An 18,625-nucleotide genomic window follows, 5' to 3' on the forward strand; every position below is an offset into this window, starting at 1 on the left:
AGGAAAAATATTTTTATTGTGTGACATAGTAATTGAAAACACTTCCTGGCAACTGATGCAGTCTACAAACCTATTAAAATATCACACATTGCCTTGAAACAATACAGCTAAGCCTGATACCACCTAAATGGTGGATTAGTGATTAGCTAATTATGCTTGGAGTCAGGCATGACCAGTCAGAGTCTAGTACAAAGGAGCCCAAGTTATAGTAGTTTATCATCTACATTTACCCTGCCACAACATATATAACTGACCTATTACTAGCTTTTGCCCAAGGATACTCCAGGTTTAATAAAAATAGCACTGGCTTTTCAAATTTCTTTCCTCATCACAGAATCTTTAAAACACCTGGCAGCACTGTAGGCAGGAATACTGTTTGTGAGGCCCACGTCTTTTGAATGAGTCATGTAATCAAGATCTTGACTGCAATCAATAAATAGGTCACAGAATTTTTTCACACAAGGAATACTATCCCTGACATCCTTACCAAATCTACATCCCCATTTATTTCAGCTGGACACGGTTTTGTCACTGCCTACTGTTCCACAGTAGGCTTTTTGAGATCTGATGCCTTCAACTCAAAGCCTACATTCACTAGGTCTCTTTTTCCTGCTCCACAAAGGTAGCTGCATAGTGGGGATGAGCAAAGCAATTTCCGTGCTCTTTAGGATCATCCTGGATGAGAAGTACCATGTAAGATACCTAAAAAACGTATTTTTAATTTTCCTTAATGGCATTTCATGTCATTAGAATGACCAGTAGACATCTCTATGGCTTTTTACATTCTGCTTATTATGACCTTCAGGATGCAAGCATCCTAGCTGGAAATGGGTAACTGTTTTCCCCAAAGGAATGACATGAAAAATATCCTACTGAGAAAAGGCAACAAGGTTCTTTGGGTAAATGTGATATATTTTATTAGACCAAAGCTCTTAGAAATGGGGCACCTTTCCATGACCCTGCCATCCCATACTCTTTCACACCATGTACAGTTTAACTACAATTTTTTAAACCGTTACAGGAACTAAAGCATTTTCTTCCTGACCTTTGAGATTCTTGGACTCAAAGTGACACATTATATATAAACCTTAAGGGCAGAAGGAGTGCCATCTCAATGGTAATACTATCATATAACCACCCTCCCTGCAGATCCAGTTATATTGTTTTCAAGTCCTCAGGCTCCATTTTCACAGGAACTAATTGCCCTTCATACCAGTTTGATAGTGAACTGCAGAGAACTTGTTTTTTCAAATGTTTATATGAAACAAAAAGCTTAGGCTCCAACATGGAGGGAGTTAAACTTGCTAGTACACTCATTAAGAGCAGCAGTTTCCTCTGGTGCTGTCCTTCAAAACCTTTTCTCACTGCTATGTCACATTTAGCTCAGTCCCCACCCTTCATTGTAACACTGAGTGGATGCTAGTGTCAACTACACCTGGCAGGAAAGTGGAAATTATGCCCTCATTCAAGTAACTTGTCTTCCAGGGGAATTCATGGTCCAGGCCAGGGTTGTTCAGCTGGTGGCCTGTGACCAGTTAATACTTAGCCTGCAGGCCCTAGCATCCCTGTCTCACTGCCAGGCAGCAGGGAGAGAGCCAGGGGTTAGTGTGCGACCTGTGTGGCAAGAACCAGAGCTCCACCTGCTGCCAGCAGGGGACTCTTGGTGCAGCCTGCGAGGGCTGCCTCGGCAGGGTGTGGCCTGTACAGTGATTAGCCCCAGGGACATGTGCCAGCATTACAAGGAACCCAGCCATGCCCAAGTTGGACAGCACTGGTTTAAGAAAGCATAAAGTGAGTTCATAGATGGATTAGCCCTGAGTGTGGTGGGAAGTGGCATAGCCTCTCTCAACATAGTTCTGCAGGAACCCAAGTTGTGGTCAAAGACCATCCCACCAGAAAGGAAGTGGCAGGATACTGTAAACACCAGGACATATTGATCATAGACTCAGTCATGAAGAAGTAGGGCTGGAAGAGCTCTCCAGAGGTCATCTAGTCCAACCCCCTGCCTGAGGCAGGATTGTCCCTATCCAAACCATCCCGTACAAACCATAATCTAAACTGTACACAAGTCTACCATCAACCCTGACGCAACACAGACCTGCCACAGGTAAAGGAGGGGAACCATGGCAGCCAACATCCTGCTTCTATGAAATGTTGTCAATATATGCTCAAGAAATCCCGGGTAGAGGCCCATGTCCCCCACCCCCTGCAGGGGAAGGCAAAAACCCCCACAGCTCGTACAAATCTGTCCATGGGATAAAATTCCTTCCTGACCTCAAATACGGCAAATAGTCTGACCCTGAGTGGAGGGCAAGACCCTGGAGCCAGGAACCTCTGGCCTTGGTCCCAGAAGGAGAATTTGGCACACCCCAGTCCAAGTCCAGAGGCTTGGCTGTAGCCAACACCCAGTGCCTCTGAGGGAGGCTTAAAAACACCCTGATCCCTCTTTCCCAAAGCCAACTCTCTCAATCACAAGGAGTTTCAAGAATGCTAGTGGAGCTAAGGAGAGGAGCAAAGGATAGATAGATATCAATGTCAGCATCATATCTTGGGCAAAACAATTAACAAAAACCAATCTTTCCAGTCCCAGGAAGGACATTCTAAGTACAGGCAACAACTATTGAGGGGAATTCGGTATGAATGTTAAGGACTTCTCTCTGGTGAGAAGACTGTAATCCTTATTTTAGACTGATCTGGCCACCATCATCCATGCTTTCACAACTGCAAGGCTAAGCTATTGTGATATGCTCTACATGGGGCTACCTTTGAAAACCATCTGGTAGCCTCTACCTTTTGATAGGAGCGGGTTGTCAAGACCAGAGTCTGCATTGGCTCCCAATATCTTTCTTGGCACAATTCCAGGTTCTAGTTTTGATGTATAAGACTGTAAATGGTCTGGGCCCTCTGTACTTAACGGAGTGTGTTCACCCTTACGCCCTATCACAGTCCTTAAGCGCAGCCAAGAACAATCTTGGACACGCACCGTCAGGATGCCAAGTTGCTTGACTAAAACCCACGTGAGGTTATTCTCCTCCGTTTGCTCCTCGGCTCTGGAATTCCCTCCCTCTCGAGGCTTGCCAGAGCCGAAGCCTAGACATGTTTCAAAAGTGCTGTTCTTATTTGGGCAGGCATTTCCCAAATAAAACTGGGATGAGATGTTGTTCAGGGAGTCTTGGTTTTATCTTGACATTCTCGTTCCCTTGTAAATTGTTCTGGTCCTCTTGTCACTACCCTTTTTTAAGTTATTCTGTATTCTTACTGTAAGCCATGCTGAGCCTTTGTTGAGAAGTGCAGCAAATAAATCAAATAAATAAAAATATACAAACATTCTTCTAAGTTTACCAAGTCAATCCACTTTTTAAAGCTAACAGATGCCCTTCTCAGTGACTGTTTTCCATATTCAAATCCTTCCCATTTGGCTCAGTTTGGTCATAGTCAATAAGTCCCTTAGCCTAAGCATAGCTGGGGATAAACTGTGAAAGAAAACAGGTCATAATTGGGCCACAGACTCCATTTCTGGTTACCTTGTACAGGTTTGTGTAACATGAGTGTCTACTGTCCAATATTTGCAAGTCTATAATTCAGTAAAAACTCTTAAATTAAACTGATACTGATTCTTACATCTACCAAGCAGAACATACACACTCACATGCTCCAGGTCATCACATGTCCTCATACAGCACTGGTAACTTAAAAAAAAAATCTAAGTCAGGACCTTGCCACACGTTCAAATTAAAGCTCAGTAGAAACCAACTTCAAGCACTAACTTGGTAGCTGGTTGGCTCTTTTTATAGCTAAATGGACATTTTTATGGCATGATATTTACTTTACACATTTGCTTGCCCTGTCTAAATTTATTGCACAATTAACCGGTTAATTGTAATGCAATGTTTAGCAGGGGCCTCAGACATCAGTGTGTGTCCAGATTCTGAAATTTCTTTTCCTCTTTATCAGTTTATTTCACTGTCTGACCGTCAACAATGACATTGGCCTTTCTTTTTAATCTAAATATGCCTAAGCACAGTTCACACTATTGCCTTATGTTTCTATTTCAGTGTACAGGAATTCTTTAGCAAGCAATTAGAACAGTCTGTCCCCCTCAGTCTTTAGACTAAAGAAAATAATTTCCTTAGTTATCTCAAGTTCTAGCTTCTAACTTCACCCTTTTTGTCTTAAAAACGATACCTAAAAATGAATGCAAGTTGCTGAAATCTAAATATAAAACTGAAGAACTCCTTGTTTTTATATAAACTATCCCAAAACAGCATGTTTTTGCAATGAAATGATAATGCCAATTAAAATGAGAAACCTTAGAGTTTTAAAATGCTAATTCATTCTACATTCAAACATTGAATTAGTTCTTCCTGCAGTATTTGTCCTTACTAAATTTCACCGGGCAGGAATCAGCCTCCCCCACCAAATTTATTTCACTTGAATGCTTTTGCTCCTGTTTTCCAAAATATTTACCATTATTCACAACTTTGTAGCGTATGGCTATTAAAAGACCAGATTCCACTTGATAACAATCATTCTTCCTCCTCATTACCATCGTTCATCACTTTCCTAGGTGGCAACACTCACCGCTTCATCCTTTATGTTTGAAGTGAAAGAATTTAAAATGCAGCATTGTTTACAGACAGATATGTAGCTGATTCAGGGCATCACTTGGAAACACAGCAGAGAGTTTTGGTATTTTGTAAATACAACCTACCATATGAGTTAGAAATTTTCATTAGATGCTAGCAAAGGAGAGCCTATGGATACAAATGAGAATTTCTGATTTCATCAAAGGAAGAACCATAGCACACGCCAGCCAGTGTTCTGCAACAATTTACTAAGGCATTGATTTTCAATTGCAAGACATTACTATAAAATTTCTACTTTTTTCTAGCTGTTGATGTCTGATATTAACAAACAAGATCCTCCTATTTTCTATCAGTTAACAGCAGTTACAGGCACAATTGCACTTTCGCTTTCTAAATATTTACCAATACTGACTGCATTATTAGTTTCACTTGCATAATGAAATTAATTTTAGATAGCCATGACTAGATGCATAACAAGTAAACTTACTTGTTGGTTACTTCAGGCTATCTTCATATGCATGTGTATACCACATAGATGTGCAGGCATCTCAGGTCACAAGAGCCTAAACGCAGCCCAATGTTAAAGTGGGGAAGTCAATTTAATTAAACTGATCAGCATTTTTTTAAATAAGTGATTAATACATCTAGAACTTGCCTTCACTAACCTGCAATACACTGAAAGGAAAGCTGCATTTAAAATCCCCCTCATGATAAAGTGTACAGCCAACAAAGGAAGTGTATAGACATGGAGACCTGCGTTAATACCCTTTGCTGAAAATAAAAGGCAAGCAAAAAGCAAAGGCACTGAAAAGTATTTTAGTAAGTGTGAAGACATTTTGATTTAGAGTAACTTTCACAGGAGCCAAAGATACAAGATCTGATCTTAACTAAAAAACAGAACATTTTTTTGATATTGGCTGATAACTGTAAAAAGCTGAGTCTGTGCCCTTTTATAACATCAGAAGTTGATCAGAATTGTCATAAGACAATATTTGCCACAGACATTGGCTCCTGTTGTAGGATCCCATTAAGGCATACTTGAAGTCCTACTGCAAGTGAGCATCTGGAATTACAGAATATACAGTGACAGGATCTATTTATTAACTACTATACTGACTTAAATGATACAAGAATGAAAAGGCACAACATTAGTTTCTCTCCAATATCATTTCACTTAAAACTTGTTTCTACAAGTCATAGGGGTGCCTGGTTCAATGTGGTGAACACTATCAATAAGAGGCAGCACTCGATAACCTTATCAAATAAAACATTACATCAAACAGGATACTAACAGCCATGCTTCTGAAGTGTCCTAACCAGTGTTACTCTAGTAAAGCCAACTTCTCTCCACTATGGTGAAACATCAGTATAGTGAACTCCATCAGACACGCACTTGCAGTTTGTTTTAGTGAAATATTGTTAAACTGAAGTTTCAAAAAGCTCTCTCTAAAAGACACCTGGGCCATGTCCAGATGAGTGCAGCCATGCAGTATCTGGTGCCATAGATATGTCTGCGGTGCCACATACCACGTATTCAGGTGTTCTCTGCACTGCAAGGGAGCAGGGGGTGAGGGGGGGTTGACCTCTGAATATCCAGGGATCAAAAAAAAAAAAAAAAACCACAAAAAAAAAAAGCAGAGCAGTGCACATGGGGGGAATGTACACTGCTCAAAACCAGAGCCAGACCAGCCAGAGCCATGCTTCAGCTACTGGCCAGGCTCCAAGCAGCAAGATGGTCACTGCTGCAGCCCCAGGAAGCCCCCAGGACACCTGATAAGGCTGCTGCAGCCAGTCCAGTGCTGGCCCCAACCTCCTCTACTCTACCCGGGGTAACTTGCCACATGCCAGAGGGTACATGGCATAGGCATTCCCCAGGGACTAGTGGCAGCACAAGGTGTGTCACTGCTAGTTGTCCCCAGGGAACCAACTATTTATGTTCATGTGGACGTGGCCCCTGGAGTGCAAGATGGTCCACAGATGCTCAAGGAAGGCCACAATGAATGCACAGGAACCCAACATGAAACCAAATCAGAAACAAATTGCCTAATTTACTTACTATATTATTTTAATACAAAATGCAGTGCTATAGTAATACTATGCAACTTATTCAGGTGGATGAAATTGGTTATCTTCCACATAGCCATGTTATTATCTGTACATGCACATGTAAGTAAGGTTGTAGCGCACTTGTGCACTCAAAGAGGTTGTCAGGGACATCAGAGCAAGGTACCTTGGTGTTAACTACAGAGAAAATGTTGAAAAGCAAGATGTAGGTACTTCCATATCATTTGCTGCTTCTACCTTCCTTTTCTTCTCCATTCTGGGTTTTCACACCTATAATTTTGTCAAGACTAATAGTGTCACTGGACATCTCTCATGCCTGAGTATAATTACCCATGTTGATGTAATCTGAGTGTTAGTTCTCTCAAAAACCTCCATCTCCTTTTTAGTGCATAATAGGACCATCACACCTCCATTTTGGCCAAGGTTCATCATCTTATTGCTGAGGTTCCAGTGATGATATACCAACTGCAAAATCAAGGCAGGCAATAAAACCAGTTAACATATTTCTCCAGGCAACTTCTGCCATTTGCATTGTAACAGAGAACATTTGTGTGAGAAATCTGTTCACTTCCAAGTTTAATAAAAAACTCTCAAATCATTCTTGATCTCTAATTTGTCTTGGTAGCGTGAATGATTCCTTTACCTAGTGGCTACAACACAGAGATACAAAAAGTTGGATGAAAAGAACTCTATCCATCACTTTTTCCTAATGTCTTTGGAGACAAAGTTATGGGCAGAACAGTTATTCATAGACAAAGCAATTTTTCCTGCCTTTCATCCAGGAGCCCAGACTGAGAAGCCCATCTTTGAACAGCTCTACAGTCACTTATGTAATTGTGTTAGACCAGCAATTACAATGCAACTGTTCATGTTTTCAAAGTGCCTAGGCCTTTTGTATTTGTCAGTTTATTAATAACTTCCATTTACCTGTGCCACTTGCATTGCACAATGGTAATGATAACTGCTCTGTTTTTATAATCTTCCTCCCCCCACAGCCCCAACAACAATCAACCCTTCCAGCTAGAATTCTTTATGCTGACACACAATAGAAAGGCCAGCCTCATCTGCATTATATAAAACCAGTGTAAGTAATTTTTTTAATGCTTTGCTGTTCAGTCACTTGCTAGAAAGAGGAGGCATCTATAGGCCCAACCTCCCATAAAGCATTTTAGCAGTAATGCTACGATGCTTGTGAAAGTGATACAGCATGCCAGTACCAGCTTTAAAATTGTTAGCACTGTTTATCTGCAACTTCCCCTGACTTACAAGGCTTGCTGAGAAGTTTTTACCTTCCCTGTCCACATCTTTGAAAATCCCCAGTGCAGACACCATTCCTGTGTGGTCTAAACATGCCACACTGGATTTTGCTTTCCTTTATGCCTGTGTTGTTTTTTTTTTTTCAAATGTAACCAGAGCTAATAGTACTGTTATATTTTGGAGCATACCACTCTTCTATAGATTTCAATATTCATTTATTTTATACATTGTGATCGGTCCTTCGAAGAAAATTGCTTACCTTTACCCTCTTCCTCCACTGCAATCAACCCACAATGGCATGGGATACACACAGATGCAAATGTGGGTTTTTACATAAGACATGTACTGTATGTAGTACTGGTAGGTGAATAATGAGAGAAAGAAGGAAAAGTGTGCATGATGCAGGAAGTTGTGTTCCATTTTTACATTTAATTTTTATCTGCTGCTGTTGTATCTGTTGTTGAAATTCATTTTACTGATCATAACTGGAGACCCCCTGAGTGAAATCTAAAGTTATAACTGAAATTTCTCATACTGAAATATAGCAACATAGGCTCACGTGGGGGGGTGAGGCAAGAATTTAGGTTTTGCTTCTTATGCTGACATTTTCATTCTGACAAGATTTCATTTTTGCTGTACTGCATCCATATCTGGATCAGCTGAATGTAGTTAATAATACAAAACTCATTAGATTATTAGATCATGTATGAATCTACAAGCATGATTATTCTGATACCTGGTATTTGCATGCTTCCCCTACCAGGTTAATTAATTTTGCCCACTCCTAAAACTGAACATTTGATATTACCTTATATTTGTAATCTTTATAAAATTATGACTACTGTCTCATGATACTCCACTATCTGTTTCAAGCCACTGTTGCATCCTGAAGATCTGTGATCAAAAAAGTAAAACACACATGGACTTGGAGCTAACACCTTATATTTGTAAGTAAAATTAGTAAACATGACAAAACAAGATTACAAATGATGTATCAAGCCCTTTCAAGAATTTGAAAAATACAAGAAAAAGATTAATTTTACACTTTTTTAAAGCAACACCACAATGGGGTATGCATATTACCAAAACCACAGCTACTTTTATATGTTCCCAAAAGCAGTTTCAGATGAAACGGTGATATTCCCCACCATCAGTACAACCACAGACACAGATGTTAGTTTGGTTACAGCTTCAGGAATCAGTGCAGTACAGTGCAAATTTCATTCACAGGTTACTATGGATTTTGAGTAAATGCAAGACAATACTGCAGAAATACAAGTAGAAATTTAAAGATTTCATCTCAGGAAAAAGAGTGCTGAAAACTTAAGCACACCATACAAACAAACTGTAAAAGTACACAAAAGGATGGAATTCTGAAGCAAGACAAGTAAGTATTAATTGTGTATGCGATAGCTTAAGAAAAAAGGAAGCTAAACTTAATCATTAGTACAGATATACACAAGGGAATCTGAATGATTTTTTCCCAAAAATGTAAATACAGTCTCCATTTTAGAAATAAAAATAGTTTTACAAGTACTAAAATTACAAAGCTAAGATTTGTTGCTTGAAAATGCTGTCTTTGAACAGTCAATTTTTCCTCAATTCTGTAAGTCAGCTTCCTGCCAAGGAATAAGAATACACTACAATATATTCTAGCTATCCTTTTGAGTACATACAACTGTTTATTGCTTTTCTAGTAATTCTGAAGATTTCTCCTGGCCCTTACACTCTAATCCAGAAAGTGTATTCCCTGTTTAAAAATAGTTCAAAGAAGGTCAACTTTATTCTTTAGCACTTTTTAAAGAGGTTATTTTTCAGTTGAAAACAAAAGACAGTTCCTCTTACTCCAATCTAAACCTATTGTAACAATTTTCACTTGAAGTAATGTATACAGACTGTTCATGTAGTACGTCTCATATTAATTGCATTCAGATAATTGGGCACTGAAGTGAAGATTATAAATCTAAATAGCTTTAATTTCTTTAAAATAACTCTTATATTGTTACAATGTACAGATTGGGAGACTAGTGCAATATGCAGCATGGATTGTTTATTCAATAAATACTTAACCCAATTATTGCCAGTCAAGGCAAACAGTGCAGAAATTGTCACTTTATAAACAAAGATCTACATACAAATTCAACAATCATGTTTTTATAAAATCAGTTGATATTATATCTCCGTACAACTTCAGAGGGTTTTTTCCACATCAGAATTGATTACTACTATTATAAAAATATAGAAATGTCAACATATGTTTGAGTTTTACAAATCTTCAAAAAGCTAAACTTTTACATATATATAGGAACAGGGTAAGGACTTATTAAAAAGTAAAGTGAATACTGTTAGAGACATTTTCTGCACTGACCATTTTATAACTTAGTTACAGTGTTCATGGTCCTGGGTATACCATTTAAAATGAACTAATTTGCATTCCACTTATATCTCGAGGTCAGCTGTGTATAAAGGAGGGACATTTTTGCTAGGGTCTCTGCAGACTGTAGATTTCCAGCCAACAGTGGCTTATTTAAAAAATAAAATTCTAAGCTTTGTCTAAAAAAATGCCACTGGCTAGCAATAAAAAAGTTAGTGTTGTGTTTGGGAAGCAATTTCAAAACTGTAACTTTCCAAGGGAATATGCTACATCACCTTCATAATCCAAATTAAGCTACACATTTACCAACTATTACTTGATACCTCTTAAAATACAGCTCTTCAAAAGACTTTAAAAAAAATCCAAATATCCCTGTGAAGAACATGCTGAATTTACAATCCAGATCCCAACCCTGCAATGTGATGAGTGTGAATGAAATCCCATTAATTTGCATGAGAGCTTGGGGTCTCCTTGCAAAAAAAAAAATCAGACTGCAATTCAGATCTCAGCCAGCCACTGCCATGACATGTCCACCTTTGTGCTCTTTTCAATATCCTATTTTAAGCACACAGCAATTGTTTTTAATAGCACCAATAATTATTTCAGATAACTGTGTCATGCAAATTCAGACAGCATGCAGCAAGTTTGTTTCTTCCTGAATCAGCACAATTGTTACAAGGCACTGCTTGGTATACAAAGTCATCATAAACAAAAAACCAAAAGATTTCCAAATTCAAGTAGACAGTTATGTCTCAATATGTTCAGTCAATTCATCATTACCCAAGCATGGTTAGAAAAACTTAATCATTTGCTGGAATTTACCAAAAGATTTATCACCGTTTCATGCACATTTTAATCCCACCTTCCAAAAAAATCCCAACCACACAGAAATAAGGTATCACTATCAAAAGAAGGATGCATGTTGTTAAATAAAAAGATATGCTTAATTTTCCAAACTTCCACAAAAGTCTAATCTAGACATAACTCAAGTATAAGATGGAAAAAATCTGATACATTTGCAACAGTCTATCCCTGCAGAATAGTGAAAAACGAACGTATTGTCTAGAAAATTCATGTATTGGAGGCACACTGTAGTTGAAGATACTCAGGCAAATTTTATGGCTAGAACAGAATTTTGAGAGAACTCCGACTATAGGTTTCCTGAAAAGCAGCTCTTTATGGTTTAAAACACCAATTGTAACACAATGGAAAAGCTTTTTTGGTCCTTAATCACTGCTGTCATCATCGTCGTCGTCATCATCAGATACGTCATTTAAAGGGGATTTAGGTGACTGGCTGTAGGAGTCTGATCTAGTGGGATGACAAGTAGTCATCTCCCCACTAGAAAGAAGATCATAGCAGAAGTCGCAAATTCGTACAGGCTTGGAGGACTGGCTTGGGAGAAGAAACCTCTTTTCAGAACATGGCCCACAAACAACAAAACCACATTTGCGACAGTGATGACGACGGTTTACAGGTGTAAATTTTGCTTTCTGACAACGCATACACACAGTGGCCTCTGAGTCAGGTACCCAGACAGCTGCATGTTCATTACTGGGAGTCTTTCCACTTTTGGAAAGCAAATCAGACACACACTTATTGATGTGGTTCATCCATTCAGACTTCTCTGTTGCAGTGGCAGCATAAACAGCAAAAGACTTAGTTGGTGTCTTGATAAGCCACCCATTGCGTAGGTCCCCCTCATCTTGGATGGAATCAATAGTGACATTTTCCAATGGTATTATGTGTTGTTTGTTGTATTTTTTCTTCTGGATGACAATGTTTCCATACACAAGAATATCATTGAATAAGAAAAACTGTCTTGCTTTGGGTTTTTTCCTGCACAGCTTTGTTAACACACCTTCTCCAATCAGAACACGACCAGGAATAGTCAAAGGTTGACCAGCTGCTCCAAAACAATTTTCTACTATGCTTATTCGTCTGGTATTTGCTTCACTGTTTGCCAAGCGATCAACCATCTTTTATAAGTACCCTAAGATAATACAATAAAAAAATAAAATGAGTCAGATAAAGTCATATTTTACAAACAACTAAACAACATAAAATTACTTTAAATTGTTCAGGAGAATAGCAGTGGAAAACAGTTTGTTTCAAATGCAGCCAAGATCACTAAGAGCTCAGTTTTCAACTACTGATGACTCTGGTGACATAGTTGAAAAGACAAGGATCCACTTAGTTCCCACTGGACATGCAACTACATTACAAATCTCCACCATGAACAATGCTAATAGTGCCCCTGTTGTTAAATCATCCGATGGACAGGTCAAGAGACTAAATTACCATCCATGTTCCTTGACCAGCAATCTCAAGATTTTCCAAGTTACATACCCTATATTAAAATAAGTTTGATATGCTGCTATGTACATGTATAATTCAGTGTTATAAATGATAAAAAATAAAGTTGATCACTGAAACCACACTACCAAACCCCTGCAACAAGAAATACTATTGAGTTATTCTTGTTCATGTTTCTCCATATATTTTCCCTTTCCCTTCTTCTGCCTTCCCTTTTTCCCCTCTCTTCTTATGTTCTAAAAATTCACTGCAATTCCTTCTGCCTCCAAGGGATAAATACCCCATTTTAATAAACACAGCTTAAAGATATCCATCCTTTCCACGTAAGAATTAGTACACACTGATGGTGCAGAATATGCAGATGTAGTAGATGTGCTGCATCTATTTTCTGGATAGCAACTCCAAGAACATGTGCCATCTTTCTCAAGCTCCAGTGTTTACATCCTGGCATATTTGGATCAACATGGAAATAAAGAGTTAATGCTAATAGGATTAATACAGGACATACTAGCAAAAAGACAATAAATTCAGCAAAACCTCTTCATCATTAGTATAGCTAGCACTGTCCTATTTATAGTATAGGACTGTATATATTACCTTGAACTAGGCATAGCATTGCTAAGTTGTATTGTTCATAGTCAGCTCCAGACTGAAGACTCTATTTGCTCACTTATAAGTGGCAACTGGGAAGTTTTCTTTGGTAAGAATAGGGCTCTATGTTATCAATTTCTAAAAAACATTAAGCTCCTAATATGTTTCTAGATTTTTAAGGTTGCAAAGACAGTAAGTATTTCAAATATAAAACAGAAATGGCAATATAATACAGGTGTTCTCATATTTCAGCAGAAAACTCTTCAACATCTCTTTTGTTCAGAGCCTTGGTGGTACACAATAAAAAACTTGAAACTAAGTCAGTTTTACATCTGTCGTTCAGAACTTTAAGGACTTTTGGGAATTATCTTGTTTCAGTACTGAGAACAGAAGCAGGTACTGAAAATCGGAGAGAAAGAAGAATTACCACTTCCAAACAAGCTGAAAATGGAGACTTCATCCCACAAATTCTCAAAGTGGCCAAGAGAAAGCAACGCAAAAGGATTTGTTGTATGTTAGAGATCAATACAAAAGATGGAGCCCAATTCCTGGCACAGGATCAAAGAACCATGTGGTAGCAGAAATCTTAGCCTCTGCAAGGTTAGCTGTTGACCAGATTACCACCCGTGATGCTCATTAGTAGGATTCATTCAACTTTGTACCTCCTGCTTTGTACCTCCTGGTCCAATCTTCAATCAGACAGCAGATTCTTCCAACTGGTATAACACGGGGGGGGGGGGGGGGGGAGAGAAATGGACACAATCGCATTTTGGCACCAGACTGAAATTAGGATGATCTGGATTTTATTTGGCTATCACATTCTCAAACAACTCCAGCTACGTCACAACCTCCCTACTCGTTTATACTCCAATTTATTGCAACTACCCTTAGAGAAGAGCTATTCCCAATGTCACAGTCACTCAGGCCTTCCCTAGATGCTGCTCTAAGTTGTTACACTATGCAAACCCATGTGTCACACTTAAGTAGTTTTAGATTGATTTATGTAACTGAATTCAGTAACTTACCAACTTAACACTGATAGTGAAAACCAACTTAACCAAATCAATTTAATAAGTGTTTTCTAGCATTTGAACCAGTAAGTAAACTAATATATCTGATGCAGGCCAATGTTCTAACTTGAGCAAGGCTTCCTACTATACTGATAAACAACAGAAAGGAAAAAAATTGTGTGTAGATCTATAGGTATATCCACCCCCCGCCCCAAAAAAAAACCCCCCCAAAAACGCACCTGTCAGTGAATCCTTATTTATTTATGCATATATGTATACAGACAGAGAGAGAGAGAGAGTGCGCGAGCAGGAGCATAAAAGATTCACTGTAACAAAGGTTTCTTGGATCTGTTTACATTTATCATTGCAGGCTTTCATAGTCACTTAGGGAGCCGTTTGTGAGGTTTAAGTACTGTAGTAACTAGTTCCTGGACATAATCTCAAAACCTGGACAGTGAAACTATTAAAAATCACTAAGGTTTCATGGCCCCATAAATAAAATGTCCAAGACATTATAACAAACAAGTCAATACTTACAGTTTTCACAATTATCCATACAACACTATTATTGTTGTATTGATATTCAAGGAACCCAAGTATGCAATTAATAAGATGTGGAAAGCCATACCACTTATCTTTGTTTGTGACTGAGTTCCACCTACAATAATTCATGTCAGCCACACCTCCTAGGAAAATGCAACCGAGGGATCCTAGACCCATACAGTCATACGCTACTAATTCTCAAGAGGAATTTTAAATGTAATTAGCGTTTCAAACTAAGCGATAAGCTCCAGTGCTGACAATCATAATTTACCTAGAAATAGGATGTTCATGGCCTCGACTATAACCTAAGTCCTGAAAGTACCACAGAGCAGATGGGGCATGGTCCCAAAAAGGCTGTTTGTTAGCTGTTGTCTGAGGCTCCGAGATGTAATCACCCACTCTCATTGCAAAGAACAGATTAATTTTCTTTTCCGTAGTTGTGTAACCACTTGCTTTGTGCTATATTTGTAATAAACACGCTCTTGTAAATGACAAAACACCAAAGCTGGAGCATGTTCCTCGGAGCAGCCATTTACGATTACATTTTCAAAGCAAAAACTGTCAGTCCCAGATTTGGTAAAAAAAAAAAAATGTTCAGTAATCCTGAACATTTGACTGGTTGAAGCATACAGCCCATGGGGCACAAAAAACAGCTATGAACATTTATAGAAGAGAAACTGCTGATAAGAATTAAGAAATTAGTCTGCAATCTGCAGTACTTTTGATTTTCATACCTGATTTTTTTTTTTTTTAAACACATTCTTGGCCCCATATTTTAATCAATTCATAGAAAATATAGCAATTCTAAATGGCTTCAGTGACTCCCAAAGATCTGATACATAAACTTTAAGCTCACATGCAAAAATTACTCCTTGTTCTGCAACCTTTGGGGAGGAGGGGTGAAAGGCTTGTTTTTTCTTCTTAAGGTTAAAGAACAGTACCCTAGGAGAATCAAAGAGGAAACCATTCCAACCAAGCTCAACTATTTAAGATCTAGGATCATTTTAAAGCCAAGATTTAGGGGCTTCCATAACATGGGCTCTAGAGACTGCATCTACAGCTTGTATTAAACCACTAGCTCCCACATTCAGGACAGGAATTATGAATGAAGTTCTACTCCTTGTTAAACAGGAAAAGAACTAGATCACAAGCGACTCTTCTGGACTTCAAATTTATTTAAAAAATTGCCATACATTCACCTACTACTCCCACCAACCCCTCAATAAAAGCAACTAATGGCACTGCCCTTTTCTGTGAAGGCAGAAATCTAGAACAAAAAGTGTATATGCTCTTAATAGTCAACTACTTTTACCTTTCCACTCCCCTCCACCCAGATCTGCTCTCTATTCCCTCCACCCCCTCAAATTGAAACAACCCCTGAGTTGTTTCAGTAGTTAATTAAGCCAGTTTAGTAAAAAAAAACCTAAATGATACATTTCGTATCTAGTTAAAACTTAAATTAACAAAGCTAATACAGCAATCCTTCTTACACTTCTTAAACATACGAGCCTTTCTATTTGTTGAAAGTATTTATGAATTAAAACTAAAACTAGATATACATTTATTAAAGGTCATTTATATTTTACCTTTCATCCAAGAGATGCTGACTTCTTTATAAACCATAGCAAATACTTTACCATAGCATGGAATCAATACTGGGATTCAAAATGGGTAGCAATGCAGACACTGCCCGACAGTGTAGAAGGCAGATACTTGGACAAGACATCAGAAAAACCCTATGAAGCAAACATTTGCTACAAAATGCTAGTAGGGAAGAAATATGCCTGTGGCACATGGCCAAGTTCTGCAAATATTAAGAACCCTTTCAAAAGTTTTCAAACTTTAGAACTTTCCAGATGCAAAGAGATGTAGAGATTTTTCTCCCCTGAGACTACATGCATCTTCATGCTGATACTGCTTCAAACTTTCACAAGAAGTAGAGTGAAACAAAACTTGTTTTTTGAAGCCTTCCAGAAACTGAGAACTGCATCATGCAAGGCATGATCTGAAGGACTCCTCAACTAGAAACTTAAAAAGCAATCTAGCTTCAGTGATGTTACACAGAACAGCCCACCACAAAACAGAGTGCTATAGTGTATTCAAGCACTGTCATTTACTATGGGCCTTCAAAGTCATATTTAAACATGCTTTCAATTTCTCTGTAAAGCCACAAATGTATGTGAAATAACTAACTGTGTATGGTCACTCTGATGTGTTATAAAGTTACTAATTTATTAAACCGATTTAGGTCAAATCAGTTCAGCTTCCAGACTTAGATAACAGCAAAGAGATACAGAAAAACTTTAGTGTTAACAACTGACAAATGACAAAACTGCACAATTCACCCCTATACGCCTTGCCCAGGATGCAGGAATCCACAATAGGAGTAAAACTTTTATATTTAGCTGCTATGCAGGTTTTGGTACAAAATAAATTCTGGGGATCAGAAGGAGTGGATGGTGCTATTCCAGCTATCCTCAATGTCATCACTGCCTGCTGATTCTCAACTTCTCTTTACCTCCTTTTCTTAACCTGGTCCAAATGCACTGGATGGGAAGGAAGCCACACATGCTATGTATTCCTCAATACCTGGGTGGAACCAAATCAAGTTCTTATCCTGTCCTTCTTGCAGAGAGGCAAGCAGGCATTGAGGCTGGCAGGCTCTCTCTACTCCCTCTCTGGGGTGACAGCAACAGGAGCCTAAGGAGCTGCTCCAAAACATTTCTCAGAATTGATACAAGAATAAAATTAAAATTCAGAGCTGAGGAACATAAAGCAATGATTTTTCCTCCTTCAAGTGTGCATTAGCTCAAAAAAGAAAAGAGACAGAGAAACTTAGGCATTACTGGATACAACTCAATGAAAACCTCTGCTCAGTGCGCAATGGTGGTAAAAAAAAAGTAACGAATGGAAAGGTAAATAGGAATCCATCAATGTTATACATTCATTCACAAGGTAGTGCAAATACAGATTCAAAAACAGTATTACAGAAATAAAGGTGGTTCAGTCAAGGAAAACAAGAACATGAAAAGTCCTAGCAAAAAGCTTGCAAAGATGGAGTGATAAGACCAGAAATGTTTAGTTTATAAAAGACACCAAGAGTAGATGTAACGTAAAAAGTACAATAATGAATGGCACAGAAAAACTGAATGAGGGACAAGTTGAATTAAAAGCAGAAATTAAGGAAATTCAAAACTGATAAAAGGAAATTGACTTCCTGCCCGTGGGGCAGGGGGCTGGACTTGATGATCTTCGAGGTCCCTTCCAGTCCTAACGTCTATGAAATTCTTTCCCACCTAATTACAATACAACTGTGGGGAACACTGTAACTGACCTTAATCAGATTAAATGTTTGGATACATCAGTGATTCTCAACCATGGTACAGTAGGACTGACCCTTTGAAGCTGATATGATACGAGCTGTGAGGAGAAGAGCAGACAAGTGCAAGTTCAGGCTTGTACCTGCCTGGCTGATCCCACACCCCCAACTACAAGGAGGTAAGCAATTTACGATGCAAACCAGTTTTGCAAACTGGATGCCACTTAATCCCCAAAGGTTATCAGAAGCGTGCCTCGAGTTCAGTGAGGCTCCCTAAGCTGCAGGCAGTGGAATAAATAACTGGATATAAAAAACATCTAGAGATAATAATTATTAAAGTTTCAAAAGGAATATCTTAACATGAGATTTGATAAACCTTAATACAGGTTACAGATTTCCCAGCATCTGTTTACTACAAAAATTCCTATAACTTTCTCCAAAGCATCTGGTACTGGCCAATGTCACAAACCAGACACTGGATTAGAAAGGACGCAGATCTGACCCAACAAGGCAAATCTTACACTCTTGCGGATGAAGACTGAAGAGACAGAATGCAAGTCTTATG

General features: G+C 38.5%; 1 protein-coding gene across 6 annotated transcripts in view; it reads right to left on the reverse strand.

Annotated features, from left to right (window-relative positions):
• Window positions 1–8,832: 8,832 nt before the first annotated feature.
• The window catches only part of PLEKHF2 (pleckstrin homology and FYVE domain containing 2), a 35,468-nt gene continuing 25,675 nt past the window's right edge, over window positions 8,833–18,625 (reverse strand). For all 6 annotated transcript variants that reach the window (XM_006272323.4, XM_019495784.2, XM_059723867.1 and 3 more), the window contains exon 2: window positions 8,833–12,274. In XM_006272323.4, coding sequence (XP_006272385.1) covers window positions 11,508–12,260 — 753 coding nt within the window. In that variant the 5' untranslated portion in view covers window positions 12,261–12,274 and the 3' untranslated portion in view covers window positions 8,833–11,507. The remainder of the gene's footprint in view (window positions 12,275–18,625) is intronic.

The sequence above is a fragment of the Alligator mississippiensis genome, chromosome 3 (assembly GCF_030867095.1).
Source record: "Alligator mississippiensis isolate rAllMis1 chromosome 3, rAllMis1, whole genome shotgun sequence".
NCBI lineage: Eukaryota > Metazoa > Chordata > Crocodylia > Alligatoridae > Alligator > Alligator mississippiensis.